This window comes from Engraulis encrasicolus, chromosome 4 (assembly GCF_034702125.1).
Source record: "Engraulis encrasicolus isolate BLACKSEA-1 chromosome 4, IST_EnEncr_1.0, whole genome shotgun sequence".
NCBI lineage: Eukaryota > Metazoa > Chordata > Actinopteri > Clupeiformes > Engraulidae > Engraulis > Engraulis encrasicolus.
Genome location: NC_085860.1, coordinates 5,309,035 through 5,336,052, shown reverse-complemented (window position 1 = coordinate 5,336,052; position 27,018 = coordinate 5,309,035). Strand labels below are relative to the sequence as shown.

Below are 27,018 nucleotides of genomic sequence, written 5' to 3'. Positions count from 1 at the left end.
CCACCACGTAGGTAGACCTGAGAAACCGTCACACTTAGCCCCCTCCTCCTCTCACTCAGCAGAGTCTGCACTGGAGCACGACCCCACGCGCGGAAAAAAAAATACTTCCTGTTTCCTGTTTTTTATGTTAATGTTTTGCTACTTATTGTCACAGTGGCCGCCTATTACACTGTATTACACTGTGGCTACGTCTAGTATTTGACATGAAGACCCAAAAGTGTTGAAATGTTTAATGTTTTGAAACAGATTTTTAGACATATGCACATACTATTACAGGGTGGTTGGACATTTCATTTCCATTTCACGACCATAACACAGGTCCTGTGTGCAGATGATGTGTTGTGTACAACAATTATTACTAAAATAACCGTGGGTGGTTTTCACATTTAGCATTCTGTGTAATCCAGACCACCGTGGGTGATTTTTGGAGGCCATTTCACATTTGTTTAATAAAAAAGCCCTTCATTTGTAAATTGGGTTTCCAGCAGTGTTGAGATCTCACTGGGAAAATACCATTTACTTAGGCTTCATTGGATAATGGGTGTTTATTGGCTGTTGGTTGTGCTTTTAAAACAAGAGGAGCAACAGGAACATACAGTATGCAGTTAATACTGTCCTTTTAAAAAGCTCGGCTTAAAGAAATTATTTAAAAGAATCTTTTCCTTACTTGTGTTGTGTTTAATGTTTAGCCAAACTTGTGTTCAATGCTTAGCCAAACCATATCCCTAGACTTACATAATAATGAAGAGTTAATGTCAAAACACAGCTCAGACAATGAATAGGAAGGAAGAGTAGAAAGTGCTAGCTCTGGCAAAATGTCATCATTTTTGTGACATCTGCATAGTAAACAATTGCTTCCTAGGCCTGAACCCAAACTACAAACAAGGCCTAGGCGACAAACGCCCAACTTAAGACATGAAGATGAAATGTAAGTGTGACTGATTAATGGCATGGGTGAACATTACACATGACAGGAAAAACAAGCTTAAGACTGAAGGCAAGATTATGTGGTTGGCAACTGTGTTTCTCAACATCACCTTTCATTGTGAAATCAGTGACATTAGGTCATACATTGGCTTTCTGTACCAAACCCATGACCATGTCCCGAATGCTCATTCTTTCACTTCATAGTAAACTGCATAGGGTGGGGAATGACACCATTTTGATTCCTACATTGACTATGTACTGGATGGGTGAACATTCGCTTTTTTTTCCCCCTCACAAACTATGAATCAAGCGAAAGGGAGTTTTTCCTCACCCCTGATGCCACCAGGGGCCGCACCTGAGCGCCCAATCTCTGTGTGACTATCTATGACTTATGATAGGCCCAGCCACTATGGACCTTACACATCTAAGAATCCTGGTCCTAACCTACGTTGACCTTATGACTCTACATTCTCTGTCTATCTCTTCTTCCTCTGCCTTCCTGCTTTTTCTGCCTCTCCTCTATACCTCTCCTTTTAAATCTATCTCTAACAATGTTTTTTCCCATTTGTTAAGCACTTTGAGTTACATGCCTTGTATGACACAGTGCTATACAAATACAATTATTATTATTATTATTATTATAGTGCAGAAGTGTAGTGTAGTGTGAATAGAGTGGCTGTAGTAGATTTCAGACTGGGCCAATCTCTTTGGTGTCCCACAGCAGTGAGTTGAAGCAGAAGGCATCCAGCCAGCCAGCTTTCTGCTCGCTGCTGTCCTTGGTTGGCTCATCCCTCTCCACCTCTCTCACCCCCCCCCACCACCACCTCTCTCTCCCATCCTCTCTCTCTGTCTCTCTCTTTCCTGGATCATGTTTCCCCTGCTTACTTCCTGGCTCTCTCCAGCAAGTCTTTGAACACCTCCAGCAGCTCGGGGTCCTCGCCGGCCGACAGTTCCGGAGTGTTCTTCTCCAGCCAATCGGAGGAGCGGATCTGCTGGCGCAGCTCTCCGATGAGGCTGTCCAGTTTTTCCCCCGAATGCTGACTCTGGCTCTGGCACTCGAGCACCACGAGTTCCTCGGCATCCAGACAGACAGCATTGTCTGTGTCTCCATCTCCATCTCCATCTCCACCGTCTGCTGCGGTGGCAGGGCTGAGCTTGTCTGTACAGTCCTGCAGCAGAGACCTCTCTGACCCACCGTCTGGTGGTTGTGGTGGTGATGGTGGTAGTGCCTTATGCGTGGGGCTGTCCTTGGCTGTGTCGGTTGTGGGCTCCTTCTGACCCTTACCGGTGCCTGTGCAGCTGGTTGTCTGGTCGGATGGCACTGGTGGTTTTGATTCCCTGATGTCGCTAGGTGACTTCTTCAACTCCTCCAGGGCCTTCTTGATCCGCTGCATGCCTAAGGGCACATGCGCACAGAGAAAGAGAGAGAGAGAGAGAGAGAGAGAGAGAGAGAGAGTGAGAGAGAGAGAGAGAGAGAGAGAGAGAGAGAGAGAGAGAGAGAGAGAGAGAGATCAGAACCATAAATCAGAGGAACTTTCCTTTCCTTGAAGAAGAAAAGAAAAAAAAACAACAGGGAGCAATGAGAGGGTGCACAGCTGGGAAGGAGATCCTGAAAGTCACTGCACTGTTCAGTAGCCATGCAGAACACTTCCCTTCACTCTCCTACTACCTCCAAGAGCTATAGGGAGCACTTTTCATCTTTCAAAGGGGCCAAGAACAAAAAATAGAAGTTCACAGAGGGCCTTCTATGCAATTTCGTTTCTTTTTTTTTACCAATTCATTTTAGAAGCAAGGCAGAGGAAAAAACTGAAGGGAGGACATGATGATGAAAAATAAAGGCCTGTGACTAAGGGAGGAGCAACAACAAGAAGAAGCTACACAGACAGAGTGTCAAAAACAGTCAAGGGGAGAACGAAGGAGACAAGAGAAGTTTAAGTAAAAAACAAAAAAAGTGTAGATGTAAGGGGACTGGTGCTGGGGAGAACAAAAAAGATACGGAAAGAAAAACGCAGAGAACCAGACAAGGCGTTTGGGAGTCAAGGAGGCAGCAGACACGAAAGTGCATAAATAAGAAATGACAACGCATATGCATCAATAACAAAAATAAATAATAACAGCAATATCAGAAAGCGAATGATATGAAGAAAGAAAAAAACGTCCAAAAAGTGTAGTGAGAAAAAAAAAAGAACAAGACTGAGTACAACAAAGTCAAACAGTCAAACATGAAAGATTGACAGACAGACAGACAGACAGACAGACAGACAAATACAGACAGACAGACAAATACAGACAGGCAGTCAGATGAACAAGACAGATACAGTAATTTATTGATTGCTGGGGAATGGTAGGAACAGAATCCTAGACACTGAAGCAAGCAGCAGATGAGACTGGTCTATAGAGAGACAGAAAAGTAGACCGTCAAACAGAAATAGAAATTGTACACATACAGGTACAAGCACATGGATGGATATAGGCAGACATGCTGATAGACAGACAGACAGACAGACAGACAGACAGACAGACAGACAGACAGACAGACAGACAGACAGATATCTGACCGATCTGCAGGCGAGTGTGCTGGTCGGTGAAGACGATGCGGAACCAGCCGGGGCTGGAGCAGGAGAAGGCCTGACCACAGCTGAGCACCACGCGATGCCTCAGGAACACACGCCACAGCTCCAGCTCTGCAGCAAACGACACCTCCGAGAGGAACTGCACAACACACACATGGTCACAAGCACACACACACAAATGTGTGTGCACGCACACACACACTCAAGCGCATGCACACGCACACGCACACACACACAGACAAAGACACACATACACACACGTTATTTAATTACAATTCATTAACATCCAATTAACATCTTATTCATAGACCACTTCTGCATAGCACTGTCCATTTTACAAGTCTAGTAAGTCCAAAAAGGGCTAGAGGCCTATTTTGTGATGCAAAACTGCACAGAGCCGTTGTGTGAGGGTGATGACACACATGGCAACTTTTGAGCAATGCGTTGCCGGGCAACTCCATGATGAGTTCTGAATATTCTGATTCGGATAATCACAAGGAGCATAGCCGATGATTGAGGTTGCCCTGACACAAAAGGTGATGCATAATATCCGTAGAAAAAAAATGCCTGACAGGCATCGGTTAGTCACAGACTTTGCATGCAAATAAATGTAATTCTTTCGTCATCATTGCACAATAAAGTGAAATAGAACTGTAATGCAGTGTCGTGGCTAGTCAAGTCAGGTCAAGTGTACTTAATTGTCAAAAATCTATGTAACAGGGTTAGTGCGAAAGTTTGAAATTGTGTTTGACCAGTAAGAGATGACTATTAAGGGGTGTGCTCTATTAAGGGGCATGGCTCTTTGACATCATATTTAAAGTCCATATTTGGACTTCTGACTTCTTTCCTCTTTTGATGTAAAAAATACATAATAGGACATATTCTGTGTTGTGTTGTCTCATGGAGACATTAACTAGAAATACAGTGACGGGTACTGCCCTGCAAGGCCAAAAGGCGTTCCCTACACATTTTCAAATGTGTTAACTGACTTTATAACACCTCCTGAGTACTTCTATCGTCTTCCAATTCACTCAGTACTGTGTTGTTACAGCACTTTGCCTTAGTAAGCGAGTGTAGTGGGCTGTCATAAGTCATACGTTATATTGTCCTCCTATCAAAAAGGAAGTAGGATATTGAGTTATCAGTTATCAGTTGAGTGCAGCTGGTCCTGTGTAGCATAGCCTGGATATTGTGACTTCTTGTCAACCCATTTCTGTAAGGCAGATGCAAAGGGGCGTGTCTAGTACACATCATGTAATGCCTCCGTATGCTACTGGTTGAAGCTTATCGATCAGACCACGCACAACTTCACTCATTCGCTAACTGAAGTGGTACGTCATTGGCTTCAACATGCCCCATCGAGATGTTGGAAATGCTCAAAATAGATTGGTTCACCGTCTCATTAGAATTATTCTACATAGTCTAGAATTCTCTACATGGTCTGCCTGGCCAAACTAAATGAGACGCTTTGTGTAGCGTCACAGGTAGCACTGTCATGCAGAGGGTACTGCCGGTAATGCCATTCACAATTTGCTGAAAAAGCTTATTTACCTCACAACGTTGCATAACAACATTGCTACCATACCTTAACAACATTTCTACTATGCCATTATTGAGAATCTCAGGGTAAAAGATTACAACATAGTCATTACCTCATTTTCTGACAGTAAGGTTATAACAGTGAGACTGCATAAAAGGGTTATTCTGGGTGTGCTTGCTAGTGCTGTCAACAATAATCGATTCGGCAATGCAATGCAATGCGGGGCATGGACAATTCAATTCAATGCGGCAAGTTCCAGAATCGATGCAGCAATTTTTTAAAGTTTCAATTACTTCCGTGGATATTTCAGGAGCAAATGAATGTTAAATTAAATAAAAGCACTTCAAAGCATTGAAAACTGCAAGACTGATACAGAAAACAGCCAATAAAATGTTGCTCAGTATCTGACTACTTGTATTGCCTCATCATGATGAAACATTTGCTTTGCTTTCAGTAGAAATGTAATGCATTGCAATGCATCGTAGAATTTAATCGAATCAAATCGAATCGAATTGCTTCATCCCGAATCGTAACCTAATCGAATCGTGAGGGCAGTGCCAAAGCACACCACTAGTGCTTGCTGAGGCACTCAGTAGGAACACCGTGGCCACCGGCAGAGGGTTTTCACCTGGCTAAAGTCGGCCCAGATGAAGAAGCCGACGGGCCGGTGGAGGAAGGGCACGTTCATCTTCCTCAGCTCCTCCACCAAGAAGCCGTGAGCCTCCCGCAGGCGCCCCCTACAGGTGGGCAGGTACTCCTCACTGATCCAGACTAGCGAGAGGAGCACAGGAAGGGGAGCAGAGTTACGCTGAATCCAGAGGTGTCAACAGTAAAAGGAACATTAAATTCATGGTGTAATTACAACAATAGCTGTTACACCATTTACTAAATTGTAACTAACGAGGTAGACTGTGTTGTAACTGAAAAACACTAAAAACCTAACAAGAACCCACCACAAACTTGATCTAAACGGTACAGAGTAAAGCTGATTGTAAAACAAGTTCACAGGTATACTTTTTACTCAGATAAGTTACCTATGTTGGAAGGAAACTGTTTCTTTTTTTACTTTTACTTTTACTTTTGACCCCTCTGACTGAATCCCATTTCAGCCCTTAGCCCTACACCTTTCTCCTTCCCCTCAGTTTTGCGCGTTCACGTGTAGGGGAAGGGATGTATCATATAAAAAAAATACTTGTTGTGGAAAGTTTCAGTCCATATGCATGCTTCAAATGCCTTGTCACTATTCACAATTTATACTACACACATTCGCAATGACATTAAAAGCTCCCACTTCAGTGCAGACATTATGCTGTACATTAAGGAGACATATGAGACAGTACACTAGAGCAAACTGCACAGACAGGATCAGGGAAATTAGACAAAGACAAGCAGGCCTGAAGGCTCATTATCTTCGATAGGGGCAAGGCCAGTAGGCCTTCAGTGGGGTAAACATGGAAGGGAAACAAAGGTTGCACTTGTAAGGGCATTACGAAACACATGTGAGAAACTGTGTGTGTGTGTGTGTGTGTGTGTGTGTGTGTGTGTGTGTGTGTGTGTGTGTGTGTGTGTGTGTGTGTGTGTGTGTGTGTGTGTGTGTGTGTGTGTGTGTGTGTGTGTGTGTGTGAGTGAGTGAGTGAGTGAGTGAGTGAGTGAGTGAGTGAGTGAGTGAGTGAGTGAGTGAGTGAGTGAGTGAGTGAGTGAGAGAGAGAGCGAGAAGCTACTGTATCTATTCAAAATAAATAAGGAAGAGAACCACTTGAGCCTTTCACAACATCCCATACATTAATGCAATCCTGAACACATCTACTCAGACCTCTCTAAGCCAGGGGGTGCACGGCCTGCCATAAGGGGGTGCGTGAGCTAAATAGAGCAATGGTGGATATGTGAGTTTTTATTGGAAAAGAGGTTTCCCCAAAACAACTGTGCATAATGTGCTGTGAATGCACAGTGAATCATACTTACGTGGCCATCAGCACCTCAAAATATTCGCTTAGGGGGTGCGTGAACCACGCTGAAATGTACAAGGGGGTGCGCAGGGGGAAAAGTTTGGGAACCGCTGCTCTAAGCCAAGGGTTCCCAAACCTTACCATCACAAGGCCCCCCACATAGCTGTCGTAAAATTTGTATACTTATATGATTCTTATGTAGAGTCTTATATGTACATGTATATGCAGGAATATAGATGTATATGTATGTGACTATATGTATATATCGTTCCAGTGTGTAAGCATTGTACTCTGTGTTGAGTGTCAGGGCTTGCCTCTGAGGTGGAGCCAAGCTAATTAGCATGTGTAAAGTATCTGGCCCTGGGTGGGCCAAGAGCTATAAAGGCCTAGGGATGCCACTAGGAATCGGGCTTGTTACCTAGAGATATCACAGAGAATGATGTCTCTCGCTAAGACGTTCCCTGTTCCAATATGGAACAGTAATAAATATCTGCAGAAACTCACCGGACCAAAAGTGCCTGTCAGACATTTATAAGAAAAACCCCACATAGCCTACCGGTATATTCCAGCCAAGGCCCCCCTTACATGGGTCATGCCACAGTATTTTTCTTTGCATCCCCTTTCACAATCATAGTCTAGGTAGAGAGATTGGATAAGAGAGAGGTATATCTTGACATATCTCCCAAATACTCCTAGAGTCTCTGGTCTAAGTCCGTAAGTCAGTGTCTCACTGGGATACGTAAGGGATAACGGCCGACGAGGTGACAGGTTATACGAAATTAATGGCGAGGCGGCGGCTCCGAAGTTTGGCGACGCGCGCAGCGCGGAGACAAAGTTGCCTCCGCCAAGCCATTAATTTCTATAACCGGTCGACCTCGAAGGCCGTTATCCCGCTTATCTGCCGTTATGGTGGGGTACTTTTTAATCTATTATCGTCTGTAAAGTTGTAGGAACCATGTTCTATCAAGATAGAATGTTGCTGTGCGGGCGTCCAACTTGACGCGCCTAGAATCTTCGTTTGGTAGCCTGCCGACGCTGTGATTAGCCTATTTAATTTTCCCTTGGCCATATACCACGGCGGGAAACTTGCGAAGCATTTCTATGCTGAATCGACACATGTCGCATTACGTGTCTATTTCCCCCTGCTGATCATCACAGGCTACCTGTCAACTTCGTGCGTAAAAGAGAGAGAGATAGAGAAAGAGAGAGAGATTCCCCACGCTAGGGTCATTTTTAATAACTCTCCCCTTTCCCCTTTCACACGTGTTCCTTCCCCACAAGAGGAGAGTAGCCTATTTTTTTTTTTTTTAAAAGGACGTTTTCAGATCAATACCAAAGGGAAGGCAGCGGGAAATAGCCTACATTTTAAAAACCATGGGAGTGGAGCAGATGACGAGGTGACTCGTTTCGATACAATTGATGGCGAGGCAGGTGCTTAGAATTTCGGTACAGGGTATTTTTGCCATGTATTGCTGGGCCTATCTGTAAATTTGTAACCTGAATTATGCCAACTGCAGAAAAATTTAGTGCGCACGTAATCAGGCGCGCCTCTGTCAGATGCATGTAGTAGAACTTTTACGGCGACCGACTTGACAACCAAATGCGATAGAACTGACGACTGGCTCTTGGCTTGACAACCAAATGCAATAGAATTAACGACTGACTCTTGACTTGATAAACAAATGCGATAGAACTAACGACTGGCTTTTGGCCATAGCAACCTACAGTTTAGAATTAGTAACCTAACTTAGTCGCACGTTTGACGCCTTACAGGTTATAGGGAATTAGTTGCAACCCCATCAGCCAATCAGAAAAGAGGATTCAGTTGCGTAGGCAGATACAAAATATATAATAACTTGACAATAATAAAAGTAATGTTCAGAGATGCAATATATTATAATAATGTGTTCTTAACTAATGGGAATATTGTTAAAATTATTTGTGGTTTATTTTGGTGTACATTAGTTTTTACTGCACAACACTACTGCCAGTACCCAGAACCAGAACAGGTGTGGCTAATTAAGGGAGGCATGGAACACTGAAGAGTAACTCAATTTTTTAAATCTTAGAACTCTGCTGTAGAACACTCACTGGCAACCACCCCTTGCTGTGAGGACTAATTAGTTAGTTGCTGGGCTTAGTGGGTCAACCAGAACAGGTGTTGCCAATAAAGGGTCCTGGCAGTTACTCTTCAGTGTTCATGAGCTAAGGTGCTGTTTCCATGTACAGTAGCCTGATATTTTTTAAGCCTGCTATTTTTTTCTCATGTTTAGGTGTGAACGCAACATGTGGATAAAAATAAATCCTCCATTGTAACAGATGCGTTTCAGCCCCCTAAATAGGATATTTTTGAAGCCTGCTTTTTTATATCTGGATTTTAAATATCTGCTACGAAGAAAAGAAAGGCCAAAACCAATGTAACCAGGAGAAAAACATATCCACATATAAAACTATCCTGCTACGTGGAAACAGCTCCTAAACATATTTTTTTGTTGTGCTATACTTCTCCTGCCAACCTGCCGCGGCCCCCCAGAGCTATAATAGTCCTTTTACAGCCTTGTCCTTACCTCACTCATCAGAGAAATGTCATCTTCCCATGAACCCACCATTCAGGTCAACATGCTAGCAGTTAACATTGAGTCCTATGAGACCAGCTGGCGGCTAACTGGTCTCAAAGGACTCAATGTTAACTGCTAGCTTGGAAGTTAAATTTGCACTGCCATACTCAGAGAACGGTTGAAAGTAAAGGAGAATGGTAAACCCCTACTATTTAACTCAAGGGAAGGTGTAAAATAAGCTTATTTCCAAAAATGGGACAGTATCACTTTAAAACATACGGTATATACCCACAACTCTGTCGCCAATGACAACGCACATGTACAAACATCCTTGTCATTACTAACAAGTCACATCTCCAAACAACATGTTGCCAGTGACAACATGCAGAAACATAGCCTGCTTCACCACAAAACAGCACATCAAGAGACTTGAAACATCACTTCCGAAAAACTCGTCCACAACACAGACACGTAGGCCTATACCTGTATAACTCTTGTCAATCATTCAAATATAGGGAGAATTATACAAATTCTAATTTGTCATTTGTTTTTTCCCTTTTTATTTTTTTAACCTTATACCTACAGTAATTTGGCACTGGATTTCAGTTTGATATATGATTTCACTTTGTTCATTATCTGTTATCTCTGTTGCACTTTTCTTTAAGTCCTCTCTCTCTCTCTCTCTCTCTCTCTCTCTCTCTCTCTCTCTCTCTCTCTCTCTCTCTCTCTCTCTCTCTCATTACAAACCTCATTTTCATCTCCATTGGCCACATATCAGCCACATGCCCACCAAAGGATGTTTGCTCCAGTTTGCCGCATAAGGACTTTTTGTAATTTGCACAAATAGACCTTGCTTGAGGCAAATGTGTCTACAGTATATTCACAAAAGTTTTTTTTGTCAGCCAGTATGTGATTTCAATGCATAACAGAAACAATGGTACAACTGGGATAGAAAACAAATTTGCCCACAAAACACAGTACTGTTTAAAGTATTATGTTGAATGTTCTTGTTATTTCATAGTTCTCTTCTTATGCTGACCTGTATGTAATCGACAGGAAAAAAAGCCAGAAACTTTGAAGAGACAGAATAAAAATTCTGGTGATGTAATCCTTGACTAAATTTACAGTAGCAGCAACACAGTCCAGGCTTAAGCCAAAAAAGCTGCCTCTAAATCCCACAGTATCAAAAATGACAAGACCCACTCATTGATCAGTGACCCACTCCGCAGCTGAACAGAATGTTAAACCATCTGCTGACTCTCCAAGTCTCACAGACATATCCAGTCCTGCAGTCTCAACTGTGTCTGGAAGGCTTAAATGCAGGGGCAGGAGATCCTGGGGAAAAAAGTGTTTGGGCAAGCTATACTTCTGAAAGTACATAATTCAAAAGTCCATCTCTCTTTGTTCTGATTTCTGCCCCAATGTAGGGTCACTTGCAAAGGGATCGAGGACGGACTAACATCAGTTTCAAACAGTCAATCACATTTCATAGACATACGTGTATGTGTCTGTCACATAAAATGATCGGATGTGTTTCCAGTCCTCCATGTCTCACAGGTGACCTACTCCAGGAAAACCTCACAGTAATGGGCAACCTGGGTTCAGAAGCTACAATCCAATTACCTGTCTGTTGCTAGATGATTGAATGGGTTCCACCTTGCTCCATGAACATTCACCTGGAACTATGCCATATGTAGGTCTGTGAAGGTGTGGTTTTATGAAAAAATGATTGCGTGTGATTGGGAAAACCAGAGCGAGGTTAATAATCCAGTGTCATATATTCCAAATTAGTTGGTTTTACCAATCCAATTACTAGGACAGTTTGAACAGGCTCTTTGGAAGATGTGGCAGATGACTATAACTTCTGAATCCACGTTGCCCATCATTGGCGGGAAAGCAGTGTGTGCTGGGAACACTCATACAGGTTCATCACATATTATGCAGATGTACAGCAGCAGCACACATTGACAGCTTGGAATTGAACGGTCTCGTAAAGAAATGATGGGATTTGAAAGTGAAAATCCAATGGTGCGTACCCTTGTCCTGTAGCAGACGGGCCACCTGCTGTTGCACGGGGCCTGGCACGCCGTGGAAGCAGCCCAGCTGGTCCAGAGCCTCCACGAGGTGCCGGTTCGGAGAGTAGAGCGTGCCAACGCGGATGCCAGCCATGGCAAAGTCCTGAAGCAGAACATGGACAAAAAAACACATGGGGAAATCAACAAGGGACTATTCATCAATTCTGATTTATGCAGTTGTGCTGGATTTTTCACATCACAGCAGTCACAGCTGGAGTGTTAACGTTTATATACAATTTTATAGGATGGATGGATGGATATCAGACAGACAGACAGACAGACATACAGACAGACATACAGACATACAGACATACAGACAGACACACACACACACACACACACACACACACACACACACACACACACACTAAAGTATGAAGCAACAGCTCCAGTTAGAGAATATAACACACCTTGCTCAAGCCCCACAGTACATGGGTCCTCTGTGGATCTGGCAACCTGCAAGTGGAAAATATAGATTACATTATGCATGATGTATCACGCATGCTACAAAATGTCAGTTTTTGTTTTATGTTTATGTCTTCGAAATAACCGTACAAAGCTGTTGGAGATAGTATTTGGTAATGATAATTGTTAGGGGAAAGATTACAATTTAATGTAATGCACTTTTCAAACAGTGGAAAATTTGTCAAAGTGTATTCAAACATTCTTCAAACAGTTTATGTGTTCATGTCAGTTCGTATGAAATCCAAGCATTCCAATACATTCTGGTGTATGATCGTACATTACGACGTCCAAACAAAAGAACTTTCCGCTGGTTAACCTTAGCTTTCTTGTTGAACGGCACTGACAGTGGACTATCTGCAGCCCAGGGAGAGCCCTAATGGAGCCAATTTATCATAGTTGGAAACAAGTGGAGATCTGAGGGGCTAGGATGTCACCATTTATGGCAGTGTTTTATCTGGGAGTCAGCTCAGCTCAGCTCAGCAGCAGCAGCAGTACTAGACTGCCACTCAGAGGGAAGTACGTCCACATAGTGGGGGAAGAGGAAGAGGTGGAGGTGGAGCTGCGAGACTATGAATCAAAATGTGGTTCCTTTCACATCCTACAGTTATGTAATTGGAGATGTTTAACATTTCTCCACTGTCACATTGATTTGCTTCTTCAGCAGAGTATGCTTTACAATGTTTAGGCCCCTAAAGTATTGATCCGAATTTTAACTACTGTAATGCAAATGCAATTCCTGGATGGTCAGTGTTTCCCACAGAAATTTTGGAAACTATGGGGGCAGCCGGGGTTTATTTTGTCGGGGGGGGGGGGTCTTCTCACACAGCCTTTTTTTTTGGGGGGGGGGGGGGGGGTGGGAGGGTGTATTCTTGCAGCGTAAATGCAAAACGGCAAAAACAATGACTACAGTATGACATTGGCGCATGGAGAAACTGTAGGCCTGGGCCTATATTTCAGCCATTTATAGTTTGAGAAATAAGGCTGCATAAGATTTTACCCATGACTTGTATAATAGTAGTACATTGTCATTGTCAAAAAATGCAGTACAGTGAATAATTTCTGTTTACAACACAGTTTCATGCAGTTCCCTCATGCAGGGGTCTGGGAAACAATAATAAAACAAAATAGGAGCAGAGATAAGAATTTAAGAGCACTGTGAAATTGTTAACGCATAGACAAAAAGGGTCTTAGAGGGTAGGCTATGCCTTTTCCTTTCCCCCACACATATCTGTAGGCGTACACACATTCTAACATGAGGGTGCTGGTCACAGGGCCAGTTTTTTTCAAATTCCTCCCATTAAAAAGGGCTGAAACAACATATTACACATTTATGTCTATATTCACATTCATTACACGTTAATTTCTATATGCAGCCCGATGTCTCCTCTGCTGTGTCAATGAAGGTCTGTCACCAAACTCATTACAACTGTAAAACAAAGCCTAGGGAGTGTTAGTAAACTCATCCCAACTGTCCCTTCTCTGAAGGTTTTTTTATATTGCTCCCAAACCCAAGTAAACTACAACTTGACTAGGCTTTTGATCCCTGTCTTTCAAGCACTTGTGGTTCTCTCTATAGCAGGGGTGCCCAACCTTTTTTTTAACCAAGATCTACTTTTGAAGTTGATGGTCTGCCGTGATCTACCAAGTCAAATTCAAGGATGTCAGTATGAAAATTTAAGACCACCATTTATTAATCACCATTATTATGAACAAAATGTTTTCAGTAGGCTACTATGGCCGTATCTTTTCAGTGTGTTTTTAAAGTGTGTTGAATAGCCTATCTTTACAAAGCAATGCAGCACTGATAGTATGCAGAGATAATTTCAGTCATACACAAGTCATAAACAACTGAAACAATTTCAAAATGATAAACATTTGGTAGGCCTATATAAAAGGCACATAGGCCCTATTTCTAAAATATGATGAAGCATTATCATGCCTTCAGTGGTATAGGCTACAAATTAAAAAGGGCTCAGAAATTCACCATTTGTTATGGGTAAATAGTATAGGCTACTATGAGAGAGAGAGAGAGAGAGAGAGAGAGAGAGAGAGAGAGAGAGAGAGAGAGAGGCGAGAGAGAGAGAGAGAGAGAAGAGAGAGAGAGAGAGAGAGAGAGAGAGAGAGAGAGAGCAATGAGAGAACTCATTGGATTGGTTAACACCCCTGTTAAGTGTGACTTCTTCTATGAAGGTTTTTTTTTCAGCTCTCTGGGACAGTAGCACAGCAAAGGCTTTCTATTGTGAGTTTGGCCAATCGTTTTGTCCACAACTGAAGCAAGAAACAGCACAAATTGAAGTGAATTCCATACATGTCAACAACTAACATTTCCCTTACACGCGGCACGCGATGTAAACGCAGTTAGCGATGATGCATGCGACTAGCGATTTGGACGAAGATCCTCGCATATCGGCGTGTCATAACGCATCGTTGCGCACATGTTCTGTTACTCACCCGATGTTACACGTGTGCACACATGAATCAACTGTAATACCCTTACGGTCACTTCCTAATGCTTTCCCCTCATTCTGTGTTACCGTGGAAATCGTAATTCAAATCGTTTTTAACAAAAATGGATATCGTTTTAAAAAAAAAAAAAGTTAAAAAAAAAATTTTTTTTTTTTTTTTTTTACATTTTCGTAAACTATGGCGGCCAAATGTAAACTATGGCGGGCCGCCATAGTTTCCTCAATGTATGGGAAACACTGATGATGTTTTCAAAGTACAGTGTATTCATGCTCTCTAATAGTTTTAGCTTTTAAATAGCCCAACCCACAATAATATTTGAAAGAGTATATTCATTTAAAAGAACGTTTGTGCCATGACTATTTTATCAGTTAACCCATTTTAGCCTGGCGCAACATATACAGAGTATTCAGGCTCTTGATATTTGAGTTTTTTTAATGAAAAAAGTGGGTATGTTAGAGCTGAATGAACACATTCTAATGCAAAATGAGGGTCCTAGCTTTTAAATGCAGCTTATTTCATGTTTTTATGTGCTTCGGAGGCTGACATATTTGGGTTTTAATAGGCAGACGGCACCTTTTCCCAAAAGGGGCTTAGGCTAAAATGGGTGAATGTCTTTCTTGCTTGTGGTTTCCCACGTGAAAGTCCAATTCTCTTAGGGCAAGTGATTCATTCACAATGATAAGAAAAAAAATACAGAAGTGAAAACTCAAACTGAGGAAGTGCAGAACACAGCTCTACAGCATTTCTTATCTTCTATGAACGTATTATCAAAATGTATTAATAGTCTTTGGCATTACTACACGTTTGATGGCAAATATCAAAAGCATTGTTGCTGACCAGTTGACAACCTACTTGATTGGCAAGGGGAAATTGTTCACTTATTTGGAAACGTTTTTGTCAAGAAACGCACCCCTGATCAGTAGCTGTTGTATGTAAAATGCTTTGCTGTTTAGTGCTTTTCTGACTTTGTCTTAGAGAGAAGCACATGCAAGATGACACATTTGTAATGAAACACTAACCACATGTGATCCCAGTGAAGTCAGACCACAAGCAGTGCAGCAGAAATGAGAGAAGAACAGGGATGAGCTCCAATTATGATGGCCAGTGAACAATGTAGCCTTGTAATAGGCTTGTAACAACAGCACTGCTGCTCCCTGGTGGTTGGCTTCTCTTTCTCTTTCTCACCTTCTTTCTCTTTCTCTTTCTCTTTCTCTTTCTCTCTCTCATTCTCATTCTCTTTCTGCGTGTGTTTGTTTGTGTGTGTGTGTGTGTGTGTGTGTGTGTGTGTGTGTGTGTGTGTGTGTGTGTGTGTGCGTGTCTGTGTGCGTGTGTGTGTGTGTGTGTGTGTGCGTGTGCGTGTGCGTGTGTGCAATGCATGTGTGATGAGGGCTCTTGCCTGTCAAGACCGAGGACACTGTGGAAGGACGTGGCCTCATCGAACACCGTCAGCATGTAGACCTCGTCCACTATGACATGGAGCTCGTGCCTGACACAAAGGAGCGGACAAGGAGAGGAGATATCGGTAAGAGGACACAGGAGAGGGGAGAGAGGTGAAAGGAGAAAGGAGAGGAGAGAGGGCAGAGAAGACTGTAGAAGGAGGAGAGAGTGGAGAAAGGAGAGATGAGGGAGGGGAGGAGAGAGGAGATTGCGGAAGGAGGAGAGAGTGAAGGAGGAGAAGGGAGAGAAAAGAGAATGGAAGGAGGAGAGGAGAGAGGGGAGAGAAGAGAGGAGAAGAGAGAGGAAAGAGTAGTGGGAGAGAGGAGAGAGGAGTGTGAAAGGAAGAGAGAAGAGAGAGGAGAGGAGAGGAGAGGAGAGGAGAGGAGAGGAGAGGAGAGAGAGGGGAGAGAGGGGAGAGAGGGGAGAGAGGGGAGAGAGGGGAGACGAGAGAGGAAAAGGTAGAAGGAGGAGAGAGAAGAGAGGAGAGAATGGCAAGAGAAGGAGAAGGAAGATTCTCACAATACATTATTCAACTACATTGACTCCTAACGGACTCCTAAAATGTAGAAATATCCAGACATCCAGAGGTACCCGACTGGTGAACTACAGATTTGTCTGGTGTCACATATTGCATGAATGATTGGCTATTTGTCAGGCGTCACATATAGCTGATGAGGTGCATTACGTAAATGCCCAGTTCCCTTTTAGGGGACAGCTTTATGATAAACTTAATGGGAATACAGCCGGTGACAAAGCAGCTATTATTGTGCTATAAAAGGGCCGCCTAATAAGCCCAACAGTACAGTCCCGGCAACCCACAGCCACATAATCAGAAGTTGGCCGACTTCACTGACTTGCACCAAAATCAATTTTTGTGTCAGGCCGGATGGAGTTTAATAAAGAACAGCCAAAGGCTTTGTGACTGACAGGTGCGACTAAATTAACGGTGACTCACCTTCGAGCAAATTCCAGGAAGTCCATCATCTCTTCCGAGGAGTACATCTCCCCCAATGGATTATGGGGGTTTACCAGTATGACCGCTCTGATATTTACACCCTGAAAACGTGACGGGTACAGAGCGGAAAAGGATTAGAGATGGTGTTTGTGCGTGCGTGCGTGCATACGTGGCTGTGTGTGCGTCCATATTACGTGTCTGTGTGTGAGTGTGTTAGTTTCTGTGTTTAAATGTGTGCGTGCAAAGGAAGGTGTGTGTGTGTCTGGCACGTGCCTGTGTGCGTGTGTGCGTGCGTGCGTGCGTGCAGGCCCTACCTCTTTCTTTGCTTTGGCGAGGGCAGTTTCCAGAACATCGACTGTCAGCTGAAAAGGTCTGTTGGCACTACCGCTTGGCTGAATAAACAAACCACGGACGCACAAATAAACAGAGAAACAACGCGTGCGCGCGCACACACACACACGCGACACACGCTCACACACACACACACACACACACACACACACACACACACACACACACACACACACACACACACACACACACACACACACACACACACACACACACACAGATAGGTGTGATTCTAAGCAAACATATATAAACCCTGTACCTTACAATAGTTTAACAGACACCTTACAATAACAGTGTGAGAAATCCCTCCTCAGCATATGAAAAGAGTCATTCAACTATGCAAGCTGGTGCAGGGCTGTTTACGTCCCAAAAAAGATTGTGCAGCACACAGACATGCCTGCCTCAAACTTGTATTGATGCGATTCCGGGAAGTTGTTGATTTAACAAAAGCTGCTGAGCGAGCAGACTTAAGCCTTCCCACACTGGAGCCATATAAAGACTAAGAAATACACTGAAGGAAGAATGTGTCTGCTACGCAGTTTCTGCTGTAAAAGTCATCTTCCCTTTCATAGTGTAGGGAAACGGTATGGCGATGTAGTGAAATAGAGAAACGGAGATGGAGAAATATCCCCTTCCAGAAATGGCGCTTCCTCTAAATACACTTTATTTTGCTTTCGAAAGGTGACGTAAAAGTATCATGTTTACATACTAAGCCTGATGTTTACATTGCTGCATTGGCAAACGGCCTTTGCTTCATTATGCATGTTCTTAGGGGTGGGCGATATGACGACATTCAATCATGAATTGTAAAATCGAGTACAAGATCGTCTCGAATCTGCTGAAGTGGAGAAGTCTTGCAGTGAAGATGTTAACTATCAGAATCAGAGGGGTGTTTACTTACTTAGTGTTGTTGTCTTCACCTAAATTCTTTACATTTATGTATTCCAATTGTGCACTTTACAAGAGTGTCATCAGTGAGTTAACATTTTATTCATTGGAAATTACAAATTGCAAGTACATAAAATACTTATTTTTGTGCTTTGTTGTCTTCATTTTTTGATGGAAGATCGTGATAAAAAAATCGAAATTGAAATTTTATGTTTAAAAATCGTATTATTCAAACCCTAGCGAGTCCAGTAAAGTGTTCTGTGAGGTTCTCCTCCAAGCTTAGGCGACACTGGAGAGAGTGCCTATTTGTTTGATGGGTGTGTTCCCATCTTTCATTTTATTCTTTTATTTTATTTCTTATTTTTTCTATGTTTCTTTTTCTTAACTTCTCTATGTAATTATTTGACTGTTGTCTTGATATGGACCATGTACTTTGAGTCTGATGTAAATAAAGAATTGAATTGATATCTTTTTGTCAATTGCATGCATAGTGAGTGCTAAGACGGCAAACTCCTACCAAATTCAAGTCAAATTCCTAGTTCCATACTTGGCCAATTAAAAACCTGATTCTGAGTGGGTGAGTTAGCGTACTGTGATGTGCTCCCCAAGACTATAACTGAGAGGGGAGCAATGCTGCTTTACCTCAGCACTCAGGTGTGCGTGGAAGAGGTGAACACTGCTGTAGAGATGGACATCCTCCGTGATGCACCCATAGAAGGGCGTGGGAATGAGGATGGCGTCTGTACCAAAACAACACACATGGACACATGTCAGACTGTTGCACTGCGTACATGCATGACTTTACATATCATATCATATCTGTAAGTGTTTGTTTTGTGTTGCAGTATGCAGTATACACATGCATTCTCTATCTCTCGCTCCCACACACACACACACACACACACACACACAAACACACACACACAAAGATACATAATGGAGCTAACCTTCTGGGTCACATAGCACTGCTGCGACGGCAGAGAAGAGAGAGCCACAGCCATTCATCACTACCACCTGAAGAAGACATGCACACACACACACACGCGCACGCGCGCACGCACACACACACACACACACACACACACACACACACACACACACACACACACACACACACACACACACACACACACACACACACACACACACACGCACGCGCACGCGCACGCGCACGCACACACACACATTGTGTGACTGTAAATTAAGAGCCAAGAGGCATTTGTGACATAAGGACACTTGAAAATTACCCTCCTGTGACAAATCACAGTACAGCACTTGAAACACCAGGGAGATGTTATCCACACACACACAATATATATACATATATATATATATTTGCAGTACACACACACACACACACACACACACACACACACACACACACACACACACACACACACACACACACACACACACACACACACACACACACACACACACACACACACACACACACACACACACGCGTCTTATCCAGGGCATCACTGCTCAAGTCAGGGTCAAGGCATGTACACTATTGATAACCACGGCTCCCCCATCTGATCAAAGCAAAGTGTTGCAGCACTTGAGGACGGAGAGCAACAGGTGTTTCTGTGGGATGCCTGGTGCCAAGGGCTCGCTGCCTGCCACTGCTGATGAGATGAATACCACTCAGTGGACCACAGACTGGGGGGCCAAGGAGGGGGCACAGCTTGCAGAAACGCTTGATTAAAATGGTGCGATATCATCAGTCTCAAATGAAGAAGTAAAAAGAAAAAAAAACGTATTGGCTGGGTGAAAAATGAAACGTCCGTAAGTAGCACGAATGACAGGTCAAACGGATGGAAATGAATTGTGTGCGTGTGGCCCCGATGATCATTAATCAGGGCGTGATTAGTCATGCCTGATCAAATGGCATTAGCTTTAAGCTAAAAGGCCCTCAGAGGCTACTTTCAGTGATATATCACCGGACCTCTTGTGTCTCGATTTGTACTCTTTAATCCCCAGATTTTGTGGGCTATTAGGCTCCAAAAAAAGTGGAGAGGAAGAGAGTCGATGAGAGTAGAGCACTTACATTCTGGGCCTTCAGGGGTTCCGCAGAGTGACAGTACTCTGTGAGAAAGCGAGCTACTTCCTCTCGGAGGCTTTTAAGTGAAAATAAAAAGAGAACAAAAACAAAGAACACAATTAGCATCATAACATGGGCTCGGATCATGACTCTCAATCATTACGGCAAGCTAATACAAACATGAGGGAAATAATGTTCTTTGATGTTAAGCAATATCCTCTGAATAGGCCACCTTATTATCTTATCTAATCTCAAACACTATGCTAACCCCAGATTGCCCCTTCATTTGTTACCATGTAACTTCTTTACAAAAGCCCCCATTTATCTACTTCTGGTTCCCAGGCAATAGCATGGAGGGAAGTACTTCAGTTTCATTTACAGCTTCGGGTCTGGCAATTATCTCAGAAATCAGTTTGTAATAGTACATCAGTTCTATATTAACATGACCTCACCATAGGGACAATTTGATGAGGTGTAAGGACTGAGCACATAATCAAAGTAGAAAAGAGCAGGATGACCACTCTTTACTACCCGGTGCAGATGACCTTACTTTACACCTCATGCATGCACGCACGCACGCACGCACGCACACACACACAAAACACAAAACACAAAAACACACAGGCTACATAAGATCAAAATATTGAATAAAGATAAAAAAAAAGCCTTGTGGATTCATTTGCACTTTCTTCTACAGAACAGAGACTTCCAAAAGCAACGCAGCAGATACTCAAAAACAGGAGCTTCCTTACAACACACACACATGCACACATGCACACACACACACACACACACACACACACACACGCGCACACACACACACACGCGCACACACACACACACACACACACACACACACACACACACACACACGCACACACACAATGAGATGGAATATTGACCAAAGTGGATTCATTTGCACTTTCTTCTACAGAACAAAGACTACCAAAATCTTCCACTCCACTCATTTACTACAACAAAAATGCACTGGGAAAGAGGAGCTTCCTTACAACAGATGGCCTTTCCAGTCTGGATACTGAAGCAGGGACGGCTCTAGGCAGACCATGTCAGGCTGGCTAAGCTGCAACAGACACACACAACACAAACACAGATGGACTTCAGATGTCAGATGATCTCAATTGAAAACTATAAACAACTTTACACTTTGCAGTCAGATCCTAGGAAGCTAAAGCAAAGCGTTAGGAGGAGTGTGGATAGTGTCCACAGGCGATCTGCTACAACAGCCCTACAGTTGCTGTCACAAGTCTGCTTGTGTGTTATGCAAAATCGTACATGATTTTTTTAGGAGTGTGATTGAGGAATCCAGTTTTAGGGGCATGTGTGAGCAAAAGTCATGCTGTAGTCATTTCATTATGTTAATGTTGGGCTGTCGTAATCAAGGAACATTTGCTCATTCCCCCTGGTAAAAGAAAAAAAAAAGTGTGAAAGTGAAAATATTATGAAGCTTTTTACTACTATTATCACTCACTAATAAGCTTCATTTGCTTGTCCATTGTGCCGCTACTATAAACCACATAAGTCTACAGAAACATAAGCACATGTGTATGACAAGAAAGATGTGCAAAACAATCAAGAGATAAGAGAAAATACTCCACAGCACACAAGTGAACACTGCACGCAATGAAATTGCATTTATGCCTCACTCGTGCAAGGGGGCAGCCCCCAATGGCAACCGAAAGGGAGAAGTGCACTGGAGCGGGACGATGCCATGCTCAGGGTACCTCAGTCATGGAGGAGGATGGGGGAGAGCACTGGTTAATTACTCCCCGCACCAACCTGGCGGGTCGGGAGTCGAACTGGCAACCTTTGGGCTACAAATCTGATGCCCTAACCACTAACCCATGACTGCCCTAAGCAGATACCACTGCCATTACTAATGTGCTTGCCCACTGTGCTGCTTTGTTACAGATGAGAGACCAGACCACACATCTACCCACCCGTTTGTGTAGAAGATCGTAGCACAGCTTGTTCTCACTGGTCCCCATATTGATAATGCCCTGAAACAGACACACGTCATCAAATGATGCAAGCATACAGTATATTCTCATACACTTACAGTCAGTGCAATCCATAACTGTACGAACAGACCGAAATCGGTAAAAGCAGCGGAAGCAATTGACTTATTGTCTGAAATGCGCTATATAAATAAACTTGATTTGACTTGACTTGACTTTGTATGAAGAGCAAGCTGCAAAGGCATTGAAAGCTGCAACTGCGGCTCTGGTGTCAAGGGCCTCAAATGGCGACTAAAAAAATAGGCTGAACTTTAGGCTAAAAATATGTAATGGGCTATGACGCGGCTCAGCAGCAGCAGGCGGCAGCCAATGGAAAGCCTACATTTTCTAAACACAGGCTTTGTTTGGTCATTCTCCGTGGTTGATCATTCTCTCTAAAGTTGGAATCTTTCGCTGCTTTTGCCAACTCTGATCTGTTCAATCCAAGCAGGATTCTGCAGCTTTAGTCTACGCCTTCACCGCCGGCTGTCTGCTCCTACAGTAGCCTTCCGATCTGGGAAAGTTGAGCACACCAACTGCATCAGTAAGTCAAGATAGGTGAAAACAGCCTGTACAATACAGGTACCGTACTACTGTAGGACAGGTTGGTGCAAACAAACTCGTTATAAAAGCAGAGTAAGGCTATTATGATCCCCTTAAAAGAAAGAGTAGAAAAAACAAACGTAAAAACAAAAGATGCAAATCAAAACATGAGGCCATATGATGGGAAGCCTGTTTATAAAAAACACCAGCAGGTGCTTGATCTCATGCTGTTTTCACCAAGCTAGATGCATAGCCAAGGTGAACGCCCAACGTTCCCGTATGCCTGCAGTTATAAATGAATATCAGAGATGAGATGAAAAGTGTAGCTCTCTTACATTGGGGTTGTCCTCGCTGTACTTATTGGCATGGTACTGCGTGTATCCTTCCTGAAGAATGCCCTGGTGCTGGCGGATGCGGTTGCCACGGCGAGAGAGATAGATGCTGTGTCCCGGGGCGTCCGCGCCTCTGAGTGAGCAGGAGAGGGCTGCAGACGAGGAGGAAGAGGAGGAGGAGGAAGACAAGGTGACAGGGCGGGCAGTGGGAGTGGGACCTCCAGCAGTGGTAGAGGTGGGCTCCCGAGACAGACCTGTAGGACAAACAGAAAAACGCACACACATCTACATAAACCATCTGGATTCTGGATTGAGGTATTAAGTAAGGACATACAAAATATCACAAAGAGGTCAATAACATCAGCTCCCCATCAACGTGTTTTATTCATATAGGGTTTCAGGCCTGTGCCCTCAAAACGAAAAAAATCATGAGCAAGACATTGATGGGAGCTTGGTATCACTGACTTAGTAAGTACTTGTTTATTCAGAGACAGACCTGCCATTGGGGTGGAAAGTAGACCCTCAGCTCTGACCCCTGCTCCTCCACCAACACCACCTCCTCCTCCCAAGGCCCCAGCTAGGAGCGATAGGACCCGCAGCTCATGTTGACGCTCCTGCTCGGCACGCCTCTCCTCCAGCAGCTCCCTCCGCTCCTCTGCCCGTGTCTCCCTCTCCATTCGCGCCTCCTCCAGGGACAGGAGTCTCTCCTCAGCTGCCCGCTGCCAGGAGAAGAAGCTGAGCAGGGCCTCGTCCATGGCACGCCTGCACCCTCCTCCTCCTCCACCACCACCACCACCACACATACCCCTGCCTACACGTCGCCTCTTGCGCTGACGACCGGAGTTTGGGCCTTTCAGGCTGCCACCACCACCGCTGCCTTGGTCATATGACCTGGGCCTGTCCTCTCTCTCCCCACCTCCCCCAATGCCACCGCTGCTGCCAACACCATCTTGCACAGATATGCCTGTGCCTGAAGAACCAGCCATGTTCTGGTCGCTCAACCCTGTAAAGAAAAAGTTTGGAAATGAGTGCTAACAAATAAGTTATTACAGAGAAAAGAAAATGGTCCTGAAGAAAGAAAAAAAAACATGCGTTTTTTTATGTGGTCACCTAGGCTTCAGGTCAATATGCTGGCTACGAACAATTTGCTTTGTCAACAAGCAAGAAAGTAAGGCTGTTAAAATAACCTTGCTTAGATAGTTTCAAAGTTCATGTGGCTATAAAGGAAATTTTCCTCAGTAATAAAAGAACAAAGTTCAACTGTCACGTAGCCGACATCGACATTCTTTCAGAGTGAAACTAAATCTCCATTATTAACCACGCATCCGGCAGACAATCAAGGACACTGTGTCGGGCAAAAACAATATCGATTTGGAGATAAACGCCCTAACCTGACCTTCTGTTTGGGTGTCTAGGGAATACAGGGGGAGCTAGTCTTATTGAGCATGAGCTGACCTGAGGGAGACAGTCGAGCGTGAAGAACGCCCTCTGCTCTTTCAGTCTCCACCGGGTCTTCAATGTCGGCGCCCACTGATTTACTGTCAGCATCAGGCTCGTCACCTGAGCCGATGTGGTACAGCAGCTCCGCGGGGGCACCTGAGCTGAGCAGCCCATCCTCTGAGTTGATGTCCTCGCTTTTGATCTCCAGCAAGTCACCAGGTTTTGGGGGGTGACTGAACAAATAGGAGCTTTGCGTTGGAGACCCGAATGCTGCTGTTGGCAGGCCGTGGATGTATGCGTCCGAATAACCCGCTCCTGGCAGCAGCTGGTGAGCCATCACACCAACCCCGGCTCCTCCTCCTCCTGATGCGTAAGAGGACATGGATGGTCGGTTCGTCAGGACGCGATCCATAACTTCATAGAACTTCCACGCTCTACCACCACGAACGCTTCCGTTTTGATTTTCTTTAATGCGACGGTACTCCAGTTTCATCTTTTTTATTTTCTCCCTGCATTGGTCCCCCGTGCGGAAAATACCCCTCCTATGCAATATTTCAGCAATGCGATTGAAGACGTGTTGATTACGCAGACAGCTCTCCAGTTCAATCTGGACCGACTCGTCTGCCCAGAGCTGCAATAATTCAGCCACTTCTGGATGGGACCAGTTGCTTCCACGTTCATACTTTTTGTTACTTCGAAAATCCATGTTTACGATTAGCCTACAAACTCATGGATTAGGGCAACCAACTAACTTCAAGAAGTCCAACTTCTCAGTAGCCAAAGCATCGTATGCTCGAGATTTCCTAAACCCAAACAAAAACCTGGCTGCAGCAGGACGATGCTGTAAGAAATAAGTGAAATATGTCTATTTAAACGGTCATAATAGGCCACCACCATATATCACGATGGCTAGCTATGAGCATTGAAACTAGTCACAAGCTAATTTAATTTTAAAACATTTGCAGCCTAGTCCAGCTTTCACCTGGTGATCTGTCAAGACTGCCTCTTCGGATCCTGACCCGGACCAGACCAGTCTAGCCCCTCTATTATTGACACATAACGGATAGATAGCCTCTGAATTCACTAATTCGTGTTGACGTTTAGAATGTGAAATCATAAACAGAGCCAGAGGTCGGAAGAACGGGTATAATTCTACATCCGGGTTGACAGCACATGCGTGCTAGCGTTATTCCGGGATAACTTTGACCCGTGCTAGCGAACGATGTGACTGCAGCAAGCGGGCTGACTGGTCTGCCTGTTTTTCAGCATTAGTCGACTTGGCTGACAAGTACACAAAATGTGAGACTATTGCACCCTCTAGCGACCACAGAAGGAAAGAAAGAAAGAAAGAAAGAAAGAAAGAAAGAAAGAAAGAAAGAAAGAAAGAAAGAAAGAAAGAAAGAAAGAAAGAAAGAAAGAAAGAGATAGATAGCCTAGATAGAAAGACTTTTATTGTCCCCAAGGAGAAATTTGTTCTCATCACCATAGCAGTCGTGTCACAGCCATCAGGTATAGGCCTTTAAGGCATTCATAACAGACATCAAAACACCACAATTGACATATAGACATTGGTGACAGTCACCTAGCCTACATACCCACTCAGACATGGACAGACAGCACAGAACACAACATGATGACAGACTCCAGGAGGGTCAAATGCAGGGGGTCACTCTGGGATGTTGTTGTGATGGCATATGGTAGGCCTATTAAGAAAGAAAGAAAGAAAGAAAGAAAGAAAGAAAGAAAGAAAGAAAGAAAGAAAGAAAGAAAGAAAGAAAGAAAGAAATGGTTGGAGACAGTGGTGTAGTCTACTTTTTTATAGCCTACTGTATATTTGAGCATTTTTTGAAGTGGGTATAGGCCTACTGTAGGCTATATATTTGTGCTATTCAAATCAATGGATCAATCAATTTTAAGTGGGTATACTGAAATCCCTGAAATTTAGAAGTGGGTAGCCTATACTCCGTATACCCGCGTTCTACGTAGACTACAACACCACTGGTTGGAGACCAAAACTGGTTTTAGCTGTGAGGCTGATCTGCTTGTTGGCAATTTCAATAATCAGCATTGGGCATAGGCCGGTCATGACTTTCCTGTTATTCTCAATAAGGCTACAATTTGCATTAGGCCTATGACTAGGGTACTGGTTGGTGTAAGCTGATTGGAACAACTGATGTTGATGCAATTTTGTAACATTTAACAAATTCGAATAGGCCTAGTTGATAACACTGTCTATCTTCGGGTTGTTGTCGGTGCTCTCAAAATCCTAAAGATGGCGCCAGAAACCAACTATTCGCTGGGCAGTTTTGTTTCTCCTACATCTATGATTTCACTGTGACGTACTTCCTGGGATTTGCAGAGCATAATTACACATCGCATCGTGAGGGAGAGCGTGATGCTGGTCGATGAGCACTCATGTACCAAAGATGATAATAGTTTTACCTTTTAAACTCACGTTAT

The 27,018-nt window shown here is 43.7% G+C and overlaps 2 protein-coding genes across 3 annotated transcripts in view; one reads left to right on the top strand and one right to left on the bottom strand.

Moving 5' to 3' along the window:
* Positions 1–215: 215 nt before the first annotated feature.
* Positions 216–25,799, bottom strand: accs (1-aminocyclopropane-1-carboxylate synthase homolog (Arabidopsis)(non-functional)). 2 transcript variants are annotated; one of them, XM_063196585.1, is made up of 17 exons: positions 25,541–25,799; positions 24,574–25,399; positions 23,615–24,121; positions 23,122–23,372; positions 22,187–22,246; positions 21,239–21,309; positions 20,235–20,304; positions 19,129–19,195; positions 18,824–18,921; positions 17,257–17,334; positions 16,943–17,043; positions 15,947–16,036; positions 12,030–12,075; positions 11,581–11,722; positions 5,669–5,811; positions 3,486–3,639; positions 216–2,323 (listed from the first exon to the last, which is right to left on the bottom strand). In XM_063196585.1, exons 2-17 carry the CDS (start codon positions 25,262–25,264, stop codon positions 1,809–1,811), a joined length of 3,084 nt encoding a protein of 1,027 aa, XP_063052655.1. In that variant the 5' UTR covers positions 25,265–25,399; positions 25,541–25,799; the 3' UTR covers positions 216–1,808. The 2 variants fall into 2 exon arrangements, with proteins under 2 accessions (XP_063052655.1, XP_063052654.1); XM_063196584.1 differs by having other exon boundaries at positions 24,574–25,799.
* Positions 25,800–26,935: 1,136 nt separating this feature from the next.
* The window catches only part of furinb (furin (paired basic amino acid cleaving enzyme) b), a 151,394-nt gene continuing 151,311 nt past the window's right edge, over positions 26,936–27,018 (top strand). The window contains exon 1 of the mRNA XM_063196583.1: positions 26,936–27,018. This exon is cut by the window's right edge and continues 406 nt beyond it. The gene's annotated coding sequence lies outside the window, so the exon portion shown is untranslated.

Coding starts and splice junctions, on each gene's coding strand:
- accs (XM_063196584.1), bottom strand. CDS start 25,264: ATGGATTTTCGAAGTAACAAAAAGTATGAACGTGGAAGCAACTGGTCC. Junction 24,122..24,573: donor CGCTCGACTGTCTCCCTCAG/GTCAGCTCATGC, acceptor TTTTCTTTACAG/GGTTGAGCGACCAGAACATG. Junction 12,076..15,946: donor AGTGTCCTCGGTCTTGACAG/GCAAGAGCCCTC, acceptor TTCCACTTGCAG/GTTGCCAGATCCACAGAGGA.